Below are 24524 nucleotides of genomic sequence, written 5' to 3'. Positions count from 1 at the left end.
CAAGAAATTGTTCTGCCACAAAAGAGGACTGCAGAAATTGTGCTATGTTCAATTTTGTCACTGTGCATATCCTCAGGGGATGGAAGCCTGAAAATGACCCTCCTGCCCCCTCCCCGGCCCTTGATCCCACTACCCTGCTAGGAGCAAAAGAAAAGTGAAGCAAAGACAAGGAGAAATTACTCAGACCACAATATTTATTTATTTCTAATATTTATTTTTCTGGTTATAAAAGTAATACATGAAGAGCACTAGACAGGGAGAGGTTTTGAGTCTTGCAGGCTCTCTAGACAGGTCACTTCTCAGAACTTCCATTTCCTCATGTGGGAAACAGGATAAGGCGCCCTGCCCTGCCTTGCCCGTCCCACAGAGGGCAGCACAGATCTAATGAGATAACACAGGCAAGTAGTTGGTGAAGTGGAAAGTGCTGACAAACGGAAGGGGTTAATGTCACCACCCTCAGCTGAGGTAGCACCAAGGCCTGAGCTCCTGCCCCTCCCTTAGCCCCTGATGCACACATAAACAAGGGGCCACTTGCAACCTTGGTTCGATGGCGTGGGGGAGGGGCTGTACAAATCTGCTTTACGCCTGGCCTGATGGGGCTTCACAGGGGCCCTTCCAGAACTGGGCATCGGCTGTGGCCAGCTGGGTGAGAACCTGCTCCAACTCAGGCCCATCCTCGGGGAAGCGCTCGGAGAAGGACCGGATGAGACCAGCAGCTGAGGCCTCGTACTCAAGAAGCTGCACTTCTGAGCCTGGGGAGGAGATGGAGAGAAAACAGCAGCAGAGAAAGTCTTAATAGGGAAGCAGAATTGTCATCATCACCATCATCATCATCACCATCATCAGCGGCTAGTTCTTCCTGAGCTCTTACCATGTGCCAAAAATTGTGTCCAGTGTTTTAGGATTATTATCTATTCATCCTTACAATAACCCTATGAGGAAGAAAATATTAGAGGGGGAGTATTTAATGAATTGCTGTATTCATCCATTCATTTAATAAAAGATGTATGCCAGGTGCCATGCCGGGATAAACAGACACTGTCCTTGGCTTCCAAGAACTTACAGTCCAGCAATTGCTTAACCTCTGTCCACTGTGGAACCTCAGGCAAGCTTCTCAACCCCTAAACCTCAGTTTCCTCATCTGTGAAGTGGGGGTGAGCACAGTACCTCTTCCCTCAAGGAGCTGTAGTGATTAAATATAATAATACATCAAGTGAGTGCTCCAGAAGCGCTAGCTACCACCAGCAGCGTTATTTCTGACCTATTTACTCATCTGTTAAATGGGGCAGTTCCGAGGGTCCTCTGAATACTCCTGGAGGCATTTCCCTCTAACACACATCCCCCCACAGTGCCTTGTGCTCTGTGGCAATGTGCCCTGTATAGAGCTAAGAGCACAGGCTCTGAGTTCAGATGGCCCAAGTTCAAATTCTGGTTCTGCCACCCACTAGTTGTGTGACCTCAGGCAAATACACAGTCCCTCTGTGTCTGTTTCCAGCTGAAAAATGGGGACAATTACTTCCTCATTAGGTTGTTGGGAGTTAATCCATGGGAAGTTTTTACCCAGTGCCTGGCGTATGAAAGTCCTAGGAAGTTAGCTATCATCATCACTACCAACACTACCTTTGAAAATCCAAACAACAACAAAAATAAAAATAAAAAAGAAATAAGAAAATCCAACCTGTCCTTCGGCCTCGTGTAATCACCACTTCCTCCCCAGAACCTTCCCTGACTCCCTTGAAGGTGGATGTGGTCTTCTCTCTACCTGTTCAAACCACGGTTTGCACCTCCTGGGTACTAATGCAGTCTTTCCTAATGGGCTGTGAACTACTTGAGGCGAGTGTCTGGGTCCGATTCACCTCATGATCCCCAATGGCCCTTGCAGGGCAGAACAATCAAAGTGATGACGATATTGTCCATGTAACGAGCCCTTACTGTGTGCCTAGCATGATTCATATTCATTCATTCATTCATTCATTCATTCACTCATTTGACAGGCACTGAGCAGCTCCAGTGTGCCAGGCCCTGTGCTAGGTGCAGGGGATATGCTGCTTCTGCTGTCATGGAGACGAGGCAGACAGGAAAACGGCAGAGGGATGGGCGCATGAAGAGAAAGCCAAGAGGGACCAAAGGGGTTGCTTTAGATTGAGGGGTCAGAGACAGCCTCTCCCAGGAGGTGCCGTTCTATAGAGACCCAAATGACAAGAAGAGCCAGCCAGACAACGATCTGGGAGAGGACCACGCCAAGCAGAAGGAACAGCGAGTGCAAGGGTTATAGGAGCAGAGCGAGCTCAGGGTGTTGGAGAGACGGAAAGGCCCATGTGCCCGGAGGGCAGTGAACCAGGCAAGAGGGTCGCTGAGGTCGGCAATGGGCCAGGGCCAAAGCCCATGGAGCCTCTGGAGTGTAAAGAGTTTAGGATAAGCCTCTCAAATGCTTCTTCCTCACCTGTAGGAGGTAATTACTGACTTTACTCCTCACTACTGCCCAGGATGTGGTAGTGAAGAGGAAACACTTCTATATTCACTCTTGGCTCTTCCAATATAGAGCTATAAGCCCCTGAGTAATTTACTCTCTGTGCCTCAATTGCCTTATCTGTAAAATGGGGTAATAAAAATATCTACCTCATTGGATTATTGTGAGGATTTAAAGGGCTGGTCCATGGAAAGCACTTAGAACTTGAAGGAAGTACTTAATTCAGGCTCACTATAATGTAAGCACACATCAAGGCTGGCTTTATGAATGAAGACACCCAAACACAGAGCAGCCAAGTGCTAGGACAAGGTCACAGAGCAATTCCGAAGCTCCTGCTCTAACCGCTGACTGGCACCGCCTCCTCATAGGTGCCTGGTGAGCCAGATGTCAGGGTAGACGAGTCAAGGGGTGAGGGAAAGTAAATCAGCAGGTGCTGGGATCCCCAAGGGCTTTGAATACAAGAGATCCAAGTGCAATGCACACAGGGCCAGGGCTTCTGGGAATGGGATCATCACTTGAGAAGGTAGAGGGACCACAGGGCTACTGATCTCTGTCCTGGCTCTGCTGAGTCACATTGTCCCCTGGGTTCCACTCGGCCTGCTGGGTCCCAACTCACTGCCCGATGTGACTCACTTCAGGGCGAGGTCTGATTCACTGGTACCATGCCTGGCCCCCCTGGGCTCTGTATGTTCCACTAGCCCTGGTTCTGCTGGCCTTTCTCAAACCTTCTGTTGCCATCTTATAATCAGCATGACCATGGGCAGTGGTAGTGATGGTGGTGATGGCAGATGCCAAGGTTTTGGCCTAAGGTTTGGCATGAGGAGGACTGTGGCAGGGAGATAGGCAGAAGTCACCCAGATAGCCTTCCCTGAGCCCCTGGTCACTTGCAGGCCTCCTCTGTGCTCCCATAGGGCTGCGTGGCCCCCACCAAAGGAGGCCCAGGGGTCCGTTACCTTCGAGGCGAGTGTTGGGCTGAACGATGAGCTTCCGAGATTCCTTGCGGAGCAGCACCGTGTCCCTGAGGGTGAGGAAGCACTCGGGGGGAGCATCAGTGACCGCCGCGTACCCCTCATACAGGGCCCGGCCTCCGGACACATCCCCTGTGGACTTCAGTACCTGTGGGAAGGCGGAAGGAGTCAGTGCCGGATGGGCGCCCACCCCGCATCCACAGGGCTCGGCCGGGGCCACAGCTGATGGCGCCCAGCCCTGAACCACATATGCTCTTCCTGCTGCCCTGCTGAAGAGGACAGAAATGCACACTAAGGGCTTAGCACATAGTGAGTGCCTATTAAAATATCTAATACATATGTTATAAAGAACAAGACACCCATACAACCGCCACCCAGAAAAGAGTTAGTCTAAATGCCTTTCCTTGGCTGCACCCTGTGGCCTCCGGGCTGAAGAAACAGCCCTCAGTTCTGTGCTTTTGTTCCCTTGTTTTCCCCTCAACCATACGGTATGTAAATTTTGCCGTGTTCTGTGATTTGCTTTTTCTGCTCAAGTTATGTCTGAGATTCACTTGTGTTCATGCGTGCAGCCCTAGTTCATACCGCTGTATGGTATTCCCCTTATACTAGTAAACACACACAAGGGAACCTCTTCTGTTGCTGGGTAACCTGGGCTTTTGCCACCCGGTACTGCTGGGGCAGCCTTGTCTGATGAATGTCCAGGAGACGCGATGGTCTGGAGGCCGGGTGACCGTGCAACCTTACAGGCAACACGCAGGTCGTTCTCCAACGTCGCACTAACTCAGTCGGGGAAGCGGGTGGCAGTCATTGCCCCGCATATCGGGCTGCTGCGGGCAGTTTTCATTTTTGCCAAGGGTGTAAATCTCACATGGTTTAATTTATGCTTCCCTGATTGCTAATGAGATCGAACATCTTCCTATAAATTGGTGGCTTCTTCTTTTCCTCTCTGTTCATGACTTTTGCTTATTTTTCTGTTGGATTGTCTTTTCTTCCTCCTGTATACCCACACTGGGGATCGAGCCCGCAACCCGGGCATGTGCCCTGACCGGGAATTGAACTGTGACCTCCTGGTTCATAGGTAGATGCTCAACCTCTGAGCCACACCGACTGGGCTCTTCTTCACTTTTTTTAAAATTTAATATGTTTTTATTGATTTTAGAGAAAGGAAGGGAGATGAATAGATAGAAACATCAATGACAAGAGGGAATCAATCGGCTGCCTCCTGCATGCCCCCTACTGGGGATTGAGCCCACAACCCGGGCATGTGCCATGACTGGGAATCAAACCGTGACCTCCAGGTTCATAGATTAACACTCAACCACTGAGCCACACCAGCTGGGCTCTTCACTTTTCTAAAAAGTTGTTTATATATTTAGATACTAACCTTGGTTAATATATATGCTAACATATAAATACCCTATCCTAGTTTGACTCATCTTCTCACTTGGTGACTTGTAATGAACAAAAGTTATTTCTGATGGAGTTAAAGAGATCAATCTTTTCCTTTTGGCTTGTGCTTCTCGTGTTTGGAGAAATTCTTTTATCCTGAGGTCAGTTTAAAACTTTGCCTTTCACATTTAAACCTTTACTCTCTCTGAGACTGATTTTGTGTATGGTATAAGGAAGAAACCAAATTAGTCTCAATAAGGACAGCCTGTAGCCTCAGCACCACTTACTGAACGGTCCCTCCTTTCCCCAGTCATCGGCAATGCTACGTCTGCCATGTGCCAAACAGTCGATGCCTGGTTCTTGGTTCTGTTCCACTGGTCAGCGTGTCTGTTGCTGCCCCAGTGCAACACTGAACCCAATAATGCTTCAGGAGTGTCTCGGCTCTTATTCATAGTCCTCTGTGCTCCCACCTAAATTTTACTAGCAGCCCTAACCAGTTTGGCTCAGTGGATAGAGCATCAGCCCAAGGACTGAAGGGTCCGGGTTTGATTCCAGTCAAGGGCACGTACCTCAGTTGCAGGCTCGATCCCCGGCCCTGACCAGGTGCCTGTGGGGGGCAACCAATTAATGTGTCTCTATCACATTGATGTTTCGCTCTCTCTCTGTTTCTCCCACTCTCTTCCATTCTCTCCACAAATCAATGGAAAAATAGCCTCAGGTGAGGATTGATACATAAATAAATAAAATTTACAATCAGCTTGTCAAGTTCCATGAAAAATCCTCTTGGGACTTTATTCAACCTTGCTGAACTCTTTTATTAATTTCTACAATTCGTCCGCAGAGCCTTTTGGCTTGCCTATGAAGCCAGTCCTATCATCTGCAAAACGGGGAAACCGGGTGGAGAAGTAGGGTGAGTCCGGAGGGCCTTCCAAGGCAAAAAGCCTCCGCTTACCTGGAGTCTCCGTAGGAACCGCTCCAGGGCGGGCTTGCCCACTGGCCGGATCTTGCTGCGGTCAAGGCGGACCCGGGCATCGGGACGTCCATCGGAGCCTGTGGTGGGAGTGATGGTAACGAGTCCCTCGCCAGCCTCCAGTAAGACCCTCAGGATCACAAACCGCGCCTGCATGTGGGCCTGCAGGGGCCAGGGAGAGAGGAGTCACTGGTAGCCCTGAGGTAAGATCTATTAAGTGTTTGATCCAAGACCTGATATATAGTTCTTGCTCACTGTCAATGATCCTTACTGTATTCTCTCCTTTTCTGCCTATCCCTCTTCCCTCAGATGCCCCCTCCTTCCTTTGCTCATAAGGGAGGGCAGGCTGCCCTGGGGGACACAGAGGCCATTTCCAGGCAGGACCTGCGCACCCCTGGCCACCAGCATGCCCTCTGCTGCTCCAAACTCGGCCCCTGTGAGAGCAGTTATCCTCAAGTAGCCTCACCACTCGGACCCCAAGCACTTTCTCCTCCACAACCTAGTTTGCAGTCAACAGCGGGACAGAGAGGGCATCATTATTCCCAGTTTACAGATGACAAAACAGAGGCCCAGAGAGGTAACGTGACTTGCTCAGGGTCACACAGCTGCTAAGGGAGAGCCAGGACTCACTCAGACCTGTTTCCCGACTCTAAAATGTGTATTCTTTTGATGATATAATATTGCCTCCTGAAAGCATACTTATTTGACTTTTTAAAACATTCTACTGCTTACCCTATTTCCAAAGGACATCTCGTAACCGAGCAGTCTAGCCTGATGGCTCTGGAGGCAGATGCTTGGATTTGAGTCCTGGCTCTGCTACTCACCAGCAAGTTACTTAATCTCTTTGGGCCTCGATTTCCTCATCTCTAAAATGACAGTAATAATAGTACCTACCTCCCGGGGTTGGTACTGGGGACAAGTGAGTTAATTCATGTAAAGTGCTTAGAGCTGGGCCTGGCACAGAGTAAGTCCTAAGCTAGTCATCTATTGGGAGTCGTAGTAAAACCATCTCATTTGATTTCCCTCGAAGGTGGGCAGGGAGCTCATTACTCCCATTTCACACGACACTGACGTGACCTGTCCCCATACACAGTGGAGTCCGAGATGAAACCCAGTTCATGTGCCTCGTAGGCTGTCCCATCCCTGCACCCAGAATCCTGATCCTGGCCCCCAGTTCAGGCTCCCCCACTCCTGAGAGCCCCCAGGGCCCCACCTGTCTCCAGTTGGAGGCCTCAGGGGTGTAGAACTCCAGAGCGAGCAGCCCAGCCCGGACCATGTTGAGCCAGTTCACGTAGATCACGTCTTCCGCATCGGCCCCCTCGAAGCCAAAGATCCTGGGGACAGGAAGGGTGGTGGCAGGGGGGTCGGAGGCTGCCTGGGCCCTGCCCTCCCTGCTGGGCCCCCTCCGCCCCAAGAGGAGGCAGCCCCCACGCCTGCAGCTCGTACTCCAGCACTTGGGGGTGGAGGCAGAGGTAGAGCCCCACGCTCTCTGCCCGGCACTCTTCGTAGCTGGAGGCGATGGTGCTGAACTTGCTGTCCCAGGTCTCCCCGCTCCGGTACCAGCTCTGAATCTGGGAGGGGAGACCCAGGAAGCAGGTTGAAGGATGGCTGCCACCCCACCTGTGCCCACCCTCCCAGCACCCTGGGGCTCCGCCGAGGCCACCCTCACCTGCTCCCCTGTCTCTGGGTTGATCACTGTCTTCTGGTCAAAGTTGAATGCTCCTTTCTCATCCTGCAAGAGAAGGGTCACTGACACGGGGCGGGTGAGGAAAAGGGGCCCGGGCCCGGGTCCGGGTCTTCAGGCCTGGGCTCCAAGAGCCTGGCAAGTGGCCCAGAAAGACGACTGGGGAGCCGTGAGCGGACACATTGCCGCCTCCAAACCTGAGTCCTGTGGCACCCGCTGTGCTCTCACAGCCCCGGGAGGTGGAAGACCCACGGCTACTGCCCCACGGAAGGGAGAGTGAGCTGAAGGCCCACGTCATGTGAAGACCCGGCCCCAGGTCTCCAGACCCCAGCCAAGATGTCCCAGTGGGTGGGCCAGCGAGCCCGCGGCTCCTGCCTCCGCTCCCCGCCGGCTCCCCGGGCGGGCAGAGCCCAGCTCCTGTTCTTCTACCTCGAACAAGCATCACCCTCACCGTCCTATCCATGTGCTAAGCATCTTTCATGCATCGTCCCTTCAATCCTCACAACTACCCTCCGAAGAAGGTTCTATTATTACCCCACTTCACAGAGGAGGAAACTGAGGCTCAGAAACCAAGATCCCCGAAACAGAATCAGAGCACACAACCCCTGTGCACACTGTCTCTTAATAATGTGTTCTTGCCCTAACCGGTTTGGCTCAGTGGATAGAGTGTCGGCCTGCGGACTCAAGGGTCCCAGGTTCGATTCTGGTCAAGGGCATGTACCTTGGTTGCGGGCACATACCCAGTAGGGAGTGTGCAGGAGGCAGCTGATCGATGTTTCTCTCTCATTGAGGTTTATAATTCTCTATCCCTCTCCCTTCCTCTCTGTAAAAAATCAATAAAATATATTTTAAAAAAATAATGTGTTCTTACTAAGAACACATTTGCTCAGGGCCTCTATGTGCCAGAAAGCCCAGGGCTTTGCTGTGATTCCTCACAACAGCCCATAGAGTAGGGGTCAGGAATCCCATTTTATAGACATGTCAACTGAGACTCAGCGAGGGGAACAGACTTCTCCACGTTTGTCCCTACTTCCCCGTGACTTCAAAGCCCAGACAAGGCCTTGACACCAGACGGCTACTCTCACCAGCTGCTCCTTGAATCCTCCTGACGTCCAGGCCCAGATCCCAAGACCCAGCTCTGGTTCTTCCTTCCCCTTTTGGTGGGCAGCCCCACCCACAGGGAGCAAGCCCACCGTAGAGCCCACACTCTCAATGCTCTCACCATCCCCTCCAGCTCTCTCATCTCTGCAGCTCTGTGCTGGGCAGCCACAATGGGCATCTCTCAGCTTGCGAGAAAGCCTCTGTCTTTTTTACATTCCCTGAGTGGTGTCTCGGGGGCTGCAGCCACTCTGAGCAGCTGGCAGGAAGGGGCTGCTCTGGGGAGAAGCGGCTCCCTACCATACCCGAAGGGTACAAGCTCTAGGAACCGCACTACAGAGACGGACAGCGCTGCAGCCTCAGGACCAGAAGCATCAGACTGTCCCCTGCCAGCCTTTGTCCCCGGGATGGCCGGAGTCCCCCCCTCAGGAGCCCAGCAATTCCTCCTGTGGGGGAGAGTCTGTGGTGGGGGGACCTCAGCTGGACTGTCCTGCGGGTCCCATTCAATCCTTGGAGCTTCTGGGACATCTTGGGGGACGGGGAGATAGGGACTTCGCTGCTTAGAGGGTCATATTCGCCACCTGCCCCAAAGCCCCTGGAGGCCAATACTGGGGCAGCTTTACCCCCGAGAAGGGCTGATCAGGGGCAGGGGAGCTGTAGGCCTGTGCCCGGGCCCACCGGCCAAGTCCTTACCTGCACAAAGAGCTTGCCGCTGCCGTGGCCCAGCAGCTCGTGCAGACCCACCTGCACATCAAAGGAGGGCCCCTTCCAGCGGATGTACAGGTCCTGCCAAGACAATCAGAGGCCCACACTGTCCACGTCCCGCCACGGCCATGCAGCCTGCCACGCCGAGGGCCCAGCACGATACACGTTTGGCAAAGGCCTACGACACCTCAGGCTCCACAGTGGACACCGCATGGCCCACCTCATCCTTGCAACAGCCCAGGAGGAAGGGACTGCTTCCCTCTGACAGGTAAGGAAGCAGGCTCTGAAGTCACAGGTCACGCGGCTGAGAAGCGGTGCTCCTCCCCAGACCCTGCACTAGGCTGTCTGCCTCTCGGCTGCCAGCGCCCACCTTGTCTTCCTCCTCCAAGAAGGTGAGCTTCTCCCGCTGTGTGGCGTAGGCCACGGCCAGCACATTCCCCAGTGACACATTCTTAAAGCCTTCTGTCTGCCTCAAGTCGTCATCTGGAGAGGGCAGGAGGGAACCGGAGAGGAGGGGCAAAGGTTAAGGGTCACAGACAAGGAATCTAGACAAGGGCAACAGGCTGGGATGGTGAACTGAGCAGGGCAATTGTGGCCAGGCGAGTGTGGAGGAGGAGGGGGGGAGACCCTAAATGGAGGCTCCTGGGGGCTGGGGGAAGCTCACAGTTGGGGATGTTGATGCCGGCAGGAATGCCGGAGCCAGCGAAGGTGAGGACATCCAGGGAGGTGAAGTCTGGGGTGAGGAACTTGTCCTTCTCGAAGGCTGGGGGCCAGGGCAGCTCCTTCAGCAGCTGCTCCGCACTCGCCACCAGCCGCTCAAACTTGGCGCTCATGGCCTTATTCACCATGGCCACGAAGCCTGCGGGGAGACGGGGCGAGGGTTGGCAGGGTTTGGGAGGGGCCCTCACCCTCCTCCACCCCTCCACCCGCTGGTCTTCAGCACGGAGCGCCCGTCTGCTGCATGCAAGAACCCTGTGCTGGCCACTGGGGAGAGCAGTGACCCTGCCTGGTCACTGCTTGGGGGTGGCTGGAATCGGGGAGAAGGGCTTCGCTGGGTAACAGCTGAGATGAATCTTAAAGGCGTTTGTGGGAGTACATAGCGGGAGGTGGAGAGACCGGATTCCCCGTGGAAGGGACTGAAGGAGCAAAAAAAGGCACTCTTCTGGGGAGCTGTGCGCGGTCCTGCATGGCGAGGGCAGCTGGAAATGTGCAATTCTGCAAACACTGCTTAGAGTCAGGAACTCGAACTGCATTATATCTAACAAGATCAGTCCAGCCATTCCGCTCAGCAGCCTCACTCACCAACTGAACTGAGGTGACCTCTGGAGGGAGTGACAGAGGCGAAGGCCGTAAAGGAGGGATTTCACATTCTGTCCTACAGACTTCTGGATTGTTCTAATTACTTGCAACACACATGGATTTTTAAGTTACACACACATACACACACACACACACACACACACACACACACACACACACACATGTGTTTAAACATGTACAGCTCTATATAAAAATAAAAGACAAAAAGTATATTCCAAATTTTAACCTTGGCGTGGGTGCAATCAGTTTTTTTCCTGTAGTTTCAAAATTGTTGACCATGAACATGGACTACCTTTCTAATAACACAATGAGTTACATAAAAGATGGGGGAGGCCTCTGAGCTCAAGGCTGCTGAGGAGGCCCTGGGGTCCTAGCCCTCAGAGCAGCCCTGGTGAACCAGGCCCCGGGCAGGAAAGCTGTGGCCGTGCACATCTGTCTCCCCCTCGGGCCCCTGGCCTGCCTGTTCCCGCACGCCTTGTCCCCGGGCCTGGGTCTATGGGCTCAGATCCAAGCCCCCTGTCGGCTACTAGGGCTTTCCTCTCTCCTCCCAAGTTCATCTCTCTGGCTTTTTAGCAGTTGGATGCTCCAGACTCTACGTCCAGGAGCTTGGCAGAGACGGGTTGCCATGCCTTGCACAGGTGGGTCCTGTGGAGCGTGTGGGCACGGGGGCCGAGGCAGCCTGCCAGCTGCCCTGGGACAACAGCAGCCAAGTCAGGTTCAGTTATGCTCGCAATCACCCAGCACTTTCATGTGCCTGGCATGTGCTGAGCACACATCTCCCTCCCCATGACACCAAGAGGGAGTGACTGATGCTCAGAGGTGGGGTTAATTGACGAGTAGCAAAGCCAGGCATGGAACAGACAGAGCCTGTGTCCAGATCAGACACCAGAGGCAGCACCAAAGAGGCTCAGAGCCAAGGCACCCGGGTTCGGCCACCCACCTACTGTGCTCCAGTTCCCACATCTGTAAAGTGAGGACAGAAATCCTCATAGGATAATGGTGTCTAAATGAGCCAATATAGGTAAGTGCCCTGTACATGGTGCATCATCACGGCTGGCAGTTGTCAGTGTTATGATTACTGCCAAGGGGAAGCGGGAGACCCCTCAGGGGACACAGGGGAAGGGTTTCCAATCTGACCTCCCGCCTCCTAGAAGTTACCTTCGAACTCTCCACGGGAACCAAAGGGGTCTCGGTAGCTCTCGATGAACCCGATGTAACTGGGGGAGAGAAGGGCAGAGATGGAGGAGGGGTGGGCAGGAGGGGTGGGGCGGGGTGAAGGCTGGGCCCCTCACCTCTCCACGATGGGGCCTTTGTCCTGGATCCAGAAGCGGGAGCCCCTCTTGTGGGCTTCGATGGAGCCCTGGGTGAAGCTCTCTATGTACTGAGCCAGCATCTGCTCCTGGTGGCTGTTGGCTGCATACGTCTGGGGGTGAGAAGAGGTTCATCAGCCTCAGGCCACCCCCCCGCCACATCCCCCTGAGCTGCCCAGAAGGGTCTGGAGCCCGCACACCTCGGCCCCGCCAGGCCTACCTTGGCTTTCTCCAGGTGCTCCACCACCTTGTGCAGGATGGGCGCGTAGTCCCCCCGGGTCACCTGGAAACGGCTCCCCCGGAATTCGTGGCTCTTCAACTTGGAAGTCATTTCGGAGTCGAGGGCCGGCTCTGAGGGGAAAGGGGCGTCGCTCAGGGAAACGGCGAGTGCAGAACACCCCAGCGGGCTCCTTACCGTGACACACTTATTCGAAGCTTTTCCGTGCCTGCCCATTGCCTACAGGAATTAGTGTAAACTTCCGTCTTCGAAAATAGACATGTTATGGCCCAAGCCAGTTTGGCTCAGTGGCTAGGTCGGCTTGTGGACTGAAGGGTCCCAGGTTCAATTCGTCAACGGCATGTACCTCGGTTGCAGGCTCCTCCCTGGTCAGGGCTAGTGCAGGAGGCAACCAATCAATGTGTTTCTCTCACATCGATATTCCTCTTTGTCTTTCCCTCTCTCTTCCACCCTCTCAAAAAAAATCAATGGAAAAATATCCTCGAGTGAGGATTAAAAAAAATATATAGACATATTAGGTAACATGAAATATTCTAAGTGCTTTACATGTGGCTTCTCATTTAAGCCTCACAGCAATCCTGGGGGGAAAGGGAAATTATTATCTCCCTTTTATAGATGGGGAAACTAAGGCACCGTTAGGTTAATTAAGTTTTCTAAGGTCACACAGGCCAGCTAGTGGCCGAGCAGGATTCAAACCCAGTGTGGCAGATTGTATTTTAAAAATACAGCCATACCCTAAATGTAAGGAGACAAAAGGGCGAATGGGAGGTAGATACGAGAAGAGAAGAAAGAAGTTGGAGAGACTGAGGAAGGGCCATGAGCCAAGGAATGCAGGCAGCCGCTGGAAGCTGAAAGAGGCAAGGAAACACATCTACCCCACCCAGAAGGCTCTAGAAGGAGCTAGAGTCTTATTTTAGACTTTGGACCTCCAGAACTGTAACAGAATAAGTTTATGTTGTTTTATGCCACTAAATTTGTGATTTATTACAGAAGCAACGGAATCCTGATACACTGTTGTATTTTACTTGTTGCCTATGATCAATAAAATATACTTATAGGTTATACAAAATATAAGTGTATGTGTGAGTGTGTGTGTGTGTGTGTGTGTGTGTGTGTGTGTGTGTGTGATAGCCACAGTATTGCCCATCTCCCAATGTGACTTCTCCCATGAGGACATGGGGGCTATATTCCCTCCTCTTAAAGTAGGCAGGCTTGTGACTGCAGCAGCAGTGACACATGTGACTGCTGAGGCTAGGTCATAAAAGGAGACACAGCTTCTGTCTCGCTGTCTTAGAGAGCTCACCCTTGGAGCCCAGCCACTGAGAGCAATATGAAGAAGCCATGTGAGGCATTTGGAGCCCAGCCGACAGACAGCTAGTATCTACCATTGGACGTGTGAGTAAGGAAACCTTCAGATGATTCTAGCCCCAGCTGTCGAGTTACCCCCAGGCTCCAAGTCTTCCCAGCTGAGGCCTCAGACATTGTCAACCAGAGGCAAGCTGTTCCTACCATACCCCATCCAAATTCCTAACCCACAGAGTCCGTGAGCATGAAAAGGTCATTTATATCACTAAATTTGGGGGATGTTTGTTACACGGCAACAGATAACTGATACACTCAAAAGCCACACTTTTAACCACTGTCCTATGTTGCATCCTATAAGCACAGGCCCAGTTTATATTCGGGTATTCTCTACTCCTACTCCCTTGGACCCAATATCCTCTTCTCTAGTCAAATCAAACTACTTGCTAATTCCTAAACTTTCCCAACATTCTGCTCTGGCTCATGCTGTTTCCTCCATCAGGAACGTAGCTCCCCACCCATCTTCATCTATCTACACACCAAGTATCTGAGTAGCTACCAAGTGCTAGCCAGTGGGGAGACAATGGTAAATGAAACACAGTCCCTCCTCTCAAGGGGTTTGCAGTCAAGTAGAGAAAACAGAAAAATAACTGGGACATCACTAGGAGTGTTGATGGGAAAGGAGAAGGTTCAGGACTCAGTTATGGGAAGACAGAGATATCCCGGAGAAGATGCTGTCCAAGCATGGCCTAAAGGATGAGCAGATGTCATCAGGAGGGGAGGGAGGGCATTCCAGGCAGGATGCGGGGAACAGACTGTACAAAGCCCTGGAGAGATATGTGAGAACAAGGGGTTTTCAGGGAACTGGAAGCCGCTGAGCATGACTGGGGGCACAGAGTTTAAGGGGGAGACTGGGAGAAAGCAATGAGGCTGGGAGCTGGGAAGTTGTAAGTGGGTAGGAACAGGAGGACCAGATTGCAAATGTCCTCATAGGGGTCTGGACTTTTCTGTCCATATTGCATCTATTTCCCCCTGGAAACAGACCCCAATTTTCCTTTGAGAACCCCCCACCACTACCACCTCCAGTTCAGGGGGGAGGAGCTGACCTCATTGCCTAGCTCCAAGGTAGGCTTGGCACCAGATCTACCCAATCAGGGACCTGGCCCTTGACTACAGGAATTGGTTCACAGATAAATATGGGACCCAAGATAGAGAAATCAGTGTCACTCCCAGATGCTTATGAAGAAATTTCTGAGAGAAAAGGACCCTTCTTCTGCTGAAATGACCAGACTGGTGGCTAGCAGTGAGAAGGAAGGGGCACGTAATAAAAATAGAATCAGTTGTTTAATAGAACAGTTGTTTAATACCTACTCACTGTAAAGCAGATTTTTGGTTTTTTTTTACAGACCCGGGGAAACTGGAGGATGTGTTGCAAGAGGAGGAACAGGCCCTGGAGATAGGCAGCCAGAGCCCAGATCCGGGACAGGACCTGTCTGCCGGAAGACAGCGCTCCGGGGCTAACCTTTGCAAGGACGATGGAAGAAGGCAGACCCTGGAAACTCACTAACTTCAGATTTTGTCCCCCACCCCCCAACCCTACATCAGAGCTTGTTTGAAATGAAATGTCAGAGCCGTCTTTTCAGGGTGTTACACCTGCCGCTCTCTCAGGCGGCGGCTGTCTCATTAACAAAACGCACCATAAAGGTTCAACCTCGTCTCTACTTATTGGACTCTGGTAGCGGCGGGCAGCTCGGACCCTTTCGTGTTCAGTATCAGCGGGACCTATGAGAGCAGCCTGCTGTGGATGAAGTAAAAGAGCCCAGCCAACTAGCTGGTTTGGCTCAGTGGACAGAGCGTCAGCCTGTGGACTGAAGGGTCCCGGGTTTGATTCCGGGCAAGGGCACATGCTGAGTTGCGAGCTCAATCCCTAGTAGGGGGTGTGCAGGAGGCAGCCGATCAATGATTCTCTCTCACCATTGATGTTTCTATCTCTCTCTCCCTCTCCCTTTCTCTCTGAAATATATATATATTATTTATTTATTTATTTATTTATTTATTTATTTATTTTTTTAAAGAGCCCAGCCAAGAGATGGAGAGAGAAATTTTCTGAGATTACTGTCTGAGCAGCTGGAGCCAGCTGTGCCTGAAGCCTTCATACTCTGGGCTTCTTAATTATCCCTGTCTGTAAAGTCCCCTTTGGGTTTAGACAAATTCGAAAGATTTCCCCATTTGTAACCAAAGAGTTCTGAATAACAAAGTGGAGGCGGATTTGGGCTTTACCCTGAGGGTACCTTGAGAGGTATCTGGAAGCAGTGTAGTAAGTTCATCATCCCCACGTATGGAATAGAGAGAGGAGCTCACCTGTGCCCAGCACGGAAGCCAGACGCACCTCATAGCAGGGCTTCCCATCCTGGTCGACCTCCTTGAAGAGCCGTGTGTTGTAGGCACTGAGGTTCTGGAAAAGACCAGGACAGGGGTATGAGGGAGAGTAAGTCCGGGGAGGGCTGTGGGGAGGGGGAGGGAAAGCCAGTCACACCGAGGAGAGAAGATATGGAGCCAAAGGCCGGGGCTCCAGGGGCCCTGGCCAAGCTGGCTGGGAGCGGGGAGAGCCGGGGAAACTCTCCTGCTCCGCTCAGTATACTGAGCACTAACTTTACTAAGCGCTGACTCCACTGTGCCAAGCACCGCATGACAACTAACCCAGGGCTACGCAAGGCAGGGCCCATTTCACAGACCAAGAAACTGGTCACATAGCTGCTGACCTGGGAGGTGAACCCCACACGTGGACTCCCCAGCAGCTCTGACGTTCTGCCTCAATCTGTCTGGAGGCTGTCATAAGGCCCTTCAGCCTGGGGTGGAGTGGGGTGGGGTGGGGTAGGGTGGGGGCGTCCAGGACCCAAGCCGAGACCCAGGAGTAAGTGCCAGTGGCGAAGGGGCCCCATCAAACCACTACCCCAAGTTCCCCAAACCTGTGAGTCCAGAAAGTCTTGGGCCAGTTTGGCATCTTCCATGGTACAATCCCCAGAGAAATAGGTAGTGATGCCCTGTGGGGAAGGGGGCAGATGGAAGGGAGTTGCGGAGGTCAGGGACTGCAGGGGCGGCTGGCGAATCTCTTCCCAGTGCCCCCTCTCCAGCCCCAGGCCTCCTGCATCTCCTCAGCAGCCTCCACCCTGTCCCCTCCATCTCTTTCCAGGAGAAAAACTGTGAATCAAACAACAGAGGAAACAGAGGCCCAGCTCCAGCGTCCCGCAGCTCTGCTCCAGCCTCTCACAGGCCGGCCCAACTCCAAGGCCCCAGGATGCTCACCCCACGCAGCTCCCAAGAGCCGGGAAGCCTGACCCCCTCCTTTCCTTCCCTCCGCAGCTCCCTCAGCCCTCAGCTCTTCTCTCCTTCCCTCCGTCTGCACACAGCATCCCAGGGTGCCGGGACGCATTCTATCCAAGCTGCTTTCCATTTTGCAGATGGCAGAACTGAGGCCCGAGGTGGGGAGCGCTTTGCCTCATGAGTGCAGGGCAGAGCCCACTGCCCCTCTCTCCACACCACACCGGGTGGCCTCAAAGGAAGCCCTCCACCCCCGTGTGGTGGGGAGCCTTACCTCCTTCCCCAGCCCGAGGTGGCGAAGCCTCGGCTCCAGAGAGAACATGAGCTCCCCGCAGGTCTGCCAGAGGCCCCTGACTTCTTCTGGGTGCTGCTGGGCGGCCTTACTCCCCAGGATCACGCGTTCCAGCTTGTCCTGCCGGGGAAGGAGTCCACTGGCCTGGCCGCACTGCCCAAACCCTCCCTGGAGCCTTCACATCGCCCCAAGCTCTGATCCCACCATGTAAGACCTCCAGCGACCGATGGACCAGCAGCACTGGCAGTGCCCGGGAAATGTCGAGCCTCGGGCCCTACCCCAGACGTTTCTACCAGAAGCTGCATTTCTACACGATCGCCAGGCAGTTCGTGTGCACAGGAAGGGCAGGGAGCCCTGGTGCAACAGCTGCCGCGGCCCCAGGTGGGCCCGAGCCCCAGTCCCAGGGAGGGACTCCCCGTGCCAACAGGTTTCATTTTTGCAAGCACCTAAGAGTTTCCAGAGCCCACCCCCTGGGTCAGCAAGGCCAGGAGGAGGCTGCAGCACCCAGCGAGGCTGGGTGGCTGATCCGAGGTCATGCAGATGGCAGTGACAGGGTCAATGCTCTGCTCAGGGCCCCAAACCCACCCCACTGGCCCCGAAACCCCGACCTTCCCCAGCCCTCCCTCAGCTCACCTTGGGCAGGTTGGGAACAAACTTGGTGTCGCCAAAGGACTTGTAGTTGCCCATGTTGGAGTAGACCCCCGCGGCATAGACCAGGAACGCCTGGGGGCGGGGGGAGGTGGGCATCAGACACCTGGAGGCACAGCCTCCCCACCCAGGAGAGTTCGCTCCTGAGATGGTAACACCCAGAGGAACCAGTATGGGTGAGGCTGGGAAATCTGGGGGCAGGACCCAGATCCTGAGAAGCCCCCACCTACCTTCACAGACCAGTCTTCACACACCCACTGTCCCTCCAAACTGGTCTCAGCAGCAGCCAAACATATCCAAGTGCTCCTCCCCCTTTGTTCCCACAATGCCCAGCACCCTCTCAGCCACCTGCGGCCATCCCACATGACCTCAAGGCCCAGTTTAAACACCGCCTCCTTGTGCAGAAAACCTGCTGTCCTCTGCCCCCAACCTGGCAGGCAGCTGGCTGGCACCGGAAGCATTAACAGTAGGGCTGGGGCGGCACTGGCCATCTACTCTATGGCTTTTGCTGGCCCCAAATCTAGTCTCCCTTCCTCCCGCCACAAAGCCTCACATCTCCCTTCCCCCCCAAATACATTTACAACGAACCCAAGTCCACTTTCAAATAACACTATACACTTGCCTGGGTAGTGGCAGTACCTTATAATATAAAAAATTATCCTAATTCCCGCCTTCCCTCCCTTGTATCATTGCTGTCATTTATTTCACTTATAGGTAACATGCATAAGTTTTATTTACATACAGACAGACACATGTAATTGAACACACTGTTGCCATGATTTTGAACAAATTGCTCTCTCTTAGATCAATTGAGAATCAGAAAAAACAAGCTTTTATTTTACCTTCACTTATTCCTTCTCCAGTGCTCTTCCTACATCACCCATATAGATATGAGTTTCTGACCTATATCCTTTCCTTCTCTCTAAAGAACTTCTTTTAACATTTCCTGCAAAACAGGTCCACTGGCAACACATTTCTTAGTCATCACTGTTTCAGATTTTCTTCTGTTCCTTCCTCCTTCGGATATTCCCATTACACAAATGTATGCCTCTTATAGGTGTCCCACACTTCTTGCATATTCTGTTCCGATCCCCCACCCTCACCCCCATCTTTTTTCTCTTTGCTTTTCCGTTTTGGAGGTTTCTATTGAGACATCCCCAAACTCAGAGATTCTTTCCTCTGCAGGGTCCAGTCTCCTAATAAACCCCTCAAAGGCATTCTTCACTTCCGTTACAGTGTTTCTGACCTTCAGCAGAGTCTACCCAGGGTTCTTCCTCAGAATTCCCACCTGTTTGCATTGCTCATCTTCCTTTCACGTGGCCTACTTTATCCATTAGAGCCCTTAACATATTGATCAGAGTTGTGTGAAATCCTGGTCTGAGAAGCCCAACATTCCTGTCATATCTGAGTCTGGTTCTGATGTTTGCTCTGTCTTTTCCAACCATGTTTTTTGCCTTTGGTATGTTTTGTAAATGTATTCTTGATAACCAGACATGATGTACTGGCTAAAAGGAACTGCTTGCTGTAAAGAGGGCTTCAGGAATGTGGTAGTAGGTTTGGGGGCAGGGAAAGCATTCTATGATCCCACGATAAGGTCTCAGTCTTTTACTTTTTATTTATTTATTTTAAAGGTCTGACTTGTTTTTCTTGTTTTGCTTCTGCTTTGTTTAAAAAAATATTTTTATTGATTTCAGAGAGGAAGGGAGAGGGAGAAATAGAAACATCAATGATGAGAGAGAATCATTGATCAGCTGCCTCCTGCATGCCCCCTGCTGGGGATCAAGCTTGCAACCCAGGCATGTGCCCTGACCCGGAATCCAGCCGTGACTTTCTGGTTCATCGGTTGACGCCCAGGGCCAGGCAGGTCTGCCTTTCAGTGAGCCCTTGCCTCTGGACTGAGAACTTCACGTGTGCTCCACAGTTCCCCGCCCCTGACTCCCTCTTAGGTGGGACAGGATGGCTAGAGTGGGCTGGAGTCAGTTATTTCCTTCCTCCCAGGTCAGTCATGTTCTGACAAAACCTACCATAAGGTTCTGGCTAAATAGTTTCTCCTGAGGGCAATGTTAAGAACAGAATGTTGAGCACATTTCAAACATGGCTCCTTCTCTCCTCCTCCTGCCGGAAGCACAAGGGGCTTTACCTTGGAGGTTCATTCTGAGAACTAGGTCAAGATTCGGGAAGTAAAATCTTCAAGAGTGTGGGGAACCCCACACCCCCACCCCCAGCCCAGTATGACTGGGTCCCTCTGGAGTTTTTAAAACTCAGAGTTGTCCACACTGAGCAAGTCACCAATTACAGCTCAGGTTTTTCTCCCCCAGCACTGATTCCAGTGGAGGTTTCTGCTCATGAAGTTTTGCTCTGATAAGCTGTAATTCTCTGTCCTGCCTGCCTCTCTCCAATTTGGGGGACAAGAGTCTGCCCTGTGACCTCACTTCTCCCAGTGATCTAAGAAGAGTTGCTGATTTTCAGTTTGTCCAGCTTTTTAACTTGTCATTAGGACAGACTGGAGACTTCTAAGCTCTTTACATGCTGGGCCAGAAACTAGAAGTCATGATTTCCTTTTTCATGTAAGTCAATTTGGGGTGAGTTTCTGCTTCTTACAAACAAAGGAATCCCACCGGAAATAGTAGCACGTGAGTAGCGCTTTTCCATGTATAAGCAGTTCCCCAGCTTTTAGCTCTTTTAATGAGTAAATCAAGGCCTAGAGCTGGGAAGAAGATAGAAGTTTGAAAAAGATAGAAGAAACAGCCTGGCCCTCAGCTCGGAGATAAGCAATCCAACCCCTTCATTTTACATATAGAAAGCAGGCCACAGGCTCATACAGTCTCGGTGAAGCTTTTTTTAGAAGATGACTTACCAGCACCAATCAACGGTAAATGTACAGTCTCTGACCCAGCAATTCTACTCCTAGAAATAGATCCTACTCACCCATGTGCACAGATATGCTCATTGTGGTACTGTTTATAGACCGGGAACAATGAATGTCCAGCAATAAAGAAAAGATTGTATTGATTATAGTGTACACTGCTGTGGAACGTTTCACAGCCAATAAAAAAGAATGAGGTGGATTTATATGTATCCCACGAAAAATTTCCAAGACATGGTGTTTGGTGAAAAAAGCAGGGCTCAGAAGAACACGGAGAACATGATCTCATTTATGTAAAAGAGAAAAGAGGGAACTGAGACATGTACACATGTACGTGTGGGAGTCTGTGACACAGAGGGTTGAAAAGGCTGTCTACCCTGCTGTCCTCAGTGGCTACCTCTGGGAAAGGCACTGAGAATGAGTGATCTTTGAAATACATTAAGAATGCAGCCCTGTCTGGTTTGGCTCAGTGGATAGAGCGTCGGCCTGCAGACTCAAGGGTCCCAGGTTCGATTCCGGTCAAGGGCATGTACCTTGGTTGCGGGCACATCTCCAGTAGGGGGTGTGCAGGAGGCAGCTGATCAATGTTTCTCTCTCATCAATGTTTCTAACTCTCTATCCCTCTTCCTTCCTCTCTGAAATCAATAAAAATATTTAAAAAAAAAAAAAAAGAATGCATTCATGTGTTATTTGGCCAACCGACCCACAAACAAAAACCAGGGACAGGAAGAATATTTTGCCCAGGGACACAAACATGGTAAAGGACCTGGTCCAGACACAGACCTGATTGCTACCCTGGCCTCATTCCTCTACCATCTCTGAATCTCAAGCTGTTTTCTTTTCTCACAGTCCTGTTATAATCACTGCAGCCAAACTTTATCTTGGAGGCAGGTCACCACAACTCTAAGAGGTATAGACTACCCTCATGCATATTTTGCAAATGAGAAGACTGAGCCTCCAGTATTTGTAATTTTGGGTCTTAATCCAAAGAGAGAGAAAGACCTTTACACCCCTCCTTCCTGGTCCCTCACACCCACAGACCATTTAAGAAATGCAGGTTGGCCTGAAAGAACTGACCTGATACTCCTCCTCGGTAAGGCCCTCAGCCAGGGCGTGCTGGCGGAGCTCATCCGGATCCTGGGCACGGAAGAGGCGGCTGAGCAGGGCATAGATGTAGGGAGCCTCCGGGGAGGTCTGCAGCAGCACAGCCAGGCCTCCATACCAGGCAGCGCGGGACAGGTGGTGGGCATAGAGGCGCTCTGTGGGCGACAGCAGGCGGAAGGCCTCGCGGCAGTCCAGGCTAGACACGCCGATGTCATTGGGCAGGATGTACTGGGTGTCCGCCATGGGTCCTGCTGAGAACCATTACCATCGTCACAGCCATCATTGACACCACACCAACTGCACACCTGGCGCTGCACGCTCATGACTTCATTTAATCCTCCCAAAAGCCCATGAGGAAGGAAATGCCATTGTACCCATTCACCAGATATGCTAACTGAGGCTCCGAGGTTAGGTGGCTCACCCAAGGAAATTACAAAATACATTGGTGGGCCATATTTGGCCTGTGACCCCTCAACCTTAAATATTGAATTCAACTACCTAGTCTTACAGATGGAGAAACTGAGGCCCGGAGAGGTTAGGAGCTGTGCCTAATAACCCAAGGGAAGAGTCAGAAGCAGAGACCTGCATTTCTAGACTCCCAGCCCACCTCCTTCTCCTGGCTACCCCCTCCTTCGGACCTCCTGGCCTTCAAAATTCTCCTGCAGGTTCTTCAGTTCCACTCACCCCTCGTTCACAAGGACAGAGTCCCAGGCTACCAGCTGGAAGACCCAGTTCCAATCCCGGCTCAGTCCCAGACTCCTAAAATCAAGTCAACTCTTTCGCTTTTCTGGGCCTCCTTTTCCGCCTCTGTGATAACAACCCCAACCTCACCAGGTGGGTGTGCAAATTAGATAAGGTCACCCCTGACGGAATGTACCTACAGCAGTTAAGGATTTTCCTTTTCCTCTCTCAATGCTCCCAGGATCTGTCCCCTGCATCCTGCTGCTCTCTCCCTGCGCTCGGCCGGGGGAGCTACAGAGCCACGGAAGTTCGGGGCTGGCAGAAAACTCACTTTTTACAGCGAGAGAGGCTGAGGCTTAGCGAGACCAAGTAACTTAGGAAGGTCTCACAGCCTGTAGGGACCCAGGGGTCTCCCAGCCCGGGACATTCTCCACCCCGTCCTCCCTCCCTTACGGGTACAGTGTTTCCAGCCTCCCCCGCCGCTCCCCATGCTCCGCCCCAAAAGCACCATCACCCAGGTTCTGGAAGGGGCGTTAACCCTTTGCTGCCAGGGCATTCCTCAGCCTCGGGGCCTCGATGGCTTTAGGAGGGGAACTGGATGGGGGTTAGAAAGGGAACGATCTTGCACCCGGTCCAGATTCGCCCTGTCCCCCGAGGATGACACCTTATGACCCGAAACCCAGGCGCCGCGCCTCACCTGCAGCCGCGGCTCCGATCGCAAACTCACTTCCTGCTTCCGGCTCCCCCATTCATTGGGGCTCCGCGAACTCCACCCCCACCGGCCAATTGCCGGGCCTCGGGATCCAGATGGGCGTCACCTTCAGCCAATAGGAGCGCTGAAGCGTGCTCCGCCGGCCTGCTCGCTCCCCGCTTCCCGGGGCTTTGGGGTCGCGCGGGGGTTGGGGGGTGGGGACCCTGCGGCCTTGGCCTTTTGTCCGTAGGTGGTGCTCGCGCCGGGGCGGGAACCTGCGTGGCGGGCCTGGCCGCGGCCTAGTGCCGGCAGACCGGGCTGACAAGGTCCCCTATCCGGGCGGGGCGGCATGGGTGTCACTGACGGAGCACCAGGGATTGCCACTCCCCGCCCCCCACACACAGCCTCGACCCCGATCTCCTTTGGGGTTTTCCCGGTTCCTGACCTCAGGGTTTTGCCGGTGGAAGCCTGCACAATGGGGATGATGTGGCTCCCCCGCCCTCGCTGGATTCGATGGCCAGTGGGTGGAGATTCTTTGGAGACGGCCAAGCTCTCCAGGCAGAACGCACAGGCTGCCGGGGCGAGCGGGCTGCTGCCTGGGTTGAGATGGTCCCACCCGTGCCTGCACCACCACCGACTCCCCATGGGCGGGGAGAGTGGGTGGCGGCAGCCGCTGAACATCTCTGAGCCTCATTTTTCTCAGCACAAGGAAGCCAGGGGCCTGGCAATTTCTTGCTGCTTGTGGGGCGCCTGATGGATGAGAAAGCCGCCTGCGACCTAGAAAGGCTGACCCGGGCAGAGCCGGGCCTGAGATCCACCCTTGTGTGTCTGGATGGTCTCAATGGAGGAGGGCCTGGGGCCCAGCTGGGACCTAGTGGGAGAATTGTGAGGGTCCCCCATCAGAGTGGAGGCGGAGTCAGGCCATCTGAAGTCGAATTTGGCCTCCACCGCCTACTGGCTGTGTCCTTGGGTGGGTCACTTTACCTCGCAGAGTCTTGGCTTTCTGGGCAGAAAAACGGGGCTAATAATTGTTTCTACTCTGAGGGATGTCAGCTTCAGTGAAGTGTTGACTGGTTAGTGCTGCCCCCTAGTGTTGTGCAGAGAGGATGCGGGGAGAAGGGGATACCGGAAATCCACATCTTGGCTTGGCCACACCTGTCTTGCCCCAAAGCAACATCTGCCCAACATGAGCATCCGCTGCTTGTTCACAAAGGTGCCCAAGCTCTGCTGGCACAACAGCGCAACTGTTCGCTCTGATGATCGGAGGAGCTCAATAAATGGGTCCATGTCCTTAGCAGTGCCACCCTTCTTCCTTGTGCATTTTCATTGTCTTTGGGTATAAAATCTTCCTTCCTGACGTGGGTGGGGTTGAAATGACACCAGTAAAGGAGGTAGTGGTGCTGTCCACTGCCACCAGTGGGCAATTCGGGCCAACAAAAGACCCCAGGACTCCTGGGAGCCTCAGCA

General features: G+C 52.8%; 1 protein-coding gene across 3 annotated transcripts; it reads right to left on the bottom strand.

The window, feature by feature from the left end:
• Positions 1–208: 208 nt before the first annotated feature.
• On the bottom strand, positions 209–23214 carry DPP3 (dipeptidyl peptidase 3). Of its 3 annotated transcripts, none has more exons than XM_079787531.1 (18): positions 23064–23214; positions 21659–21936; positions 17701–17790; positions 17050–17187; positions 16424–16498; positions 15816–15909; positions 12135–12265; positions 11897–12027; positions 11763–11821; positions 9949–10143; positions 9655–9767; positions 9273–9365; positions 7467–7529; positions 7244–7368; positions 7011–7131; positions 5780–5959; positions 3424–3586; positions 209–752 (listed from the first exon to the last, which is right to left on the bottom strand). In XM_079787531.1, the coding sequence occupies exons 1-18, from the start codon at positions 23113–23115 to the stop codon at positions 580–582; spliced, it is 2274 nt and encodes a 757-aa protein (XP_079643657.1). In that variant the 5' UTR covers positions 23116–23214; the 3' UTR covers positions 209–579. The 3 variants fall into 3 exon arrangements, with proteins under 3 accessions (XP_079643657.1, XP_079643658.1, XP_079643659.1); XM_079787532.1 differs by having other exon boundaries at positions 21659–21933; positions 23064–23211; XM_079787533.1 differs by lacking the exon at positions 23064–23214 and adding an exon at positions 22370–22489 and having other exon boundaries at positions 21659–21933.
• Positions 23215–24524: the final 1310 nt, after the last annotated feature.

The sequence above is a fragment of the Cnephaeus nilssonii genome, assembly GCF_951640355.1.
Source record: "Cnephaeus nilssonii genome assembly, chromosome: 13".
NCBI lineage: Eukaryota > Metazoa > Chordata > Mammalia > Chiroptera > Vespertilionidae > Cnephaeus > Cnephaeus nilssonii.
The sequence above is the reverse complement of the archived record's forward strand: the minus strand, read 5'-3'. Positions and strand labels throughout refer to the sequence as shown.

Coding starts and splice junctions, on each gene's coding strand:
- DPP3 (XM_079787531.1), bottom strand. CDS start 23,115: ATGGGGGAGCCGGAAGCAGGAAGTGAGTTTGCGATCGGAGCCGCGGCT. Junction 7,369..7,466: donor ACCCAGAGACAGGGGAGCAG/GTGAGGGTGGCC, acceptor CTCCCCTCCCAG/ATTCAGAGCTGGTACCGGAG. Junction 3,587..5,779: donor GGTTCCTACGGAGACTCCAG/GTAAGCGGAGGC, acceptor GCCTTCCCACAG/GTACTGAAGTCCACAGGGGA.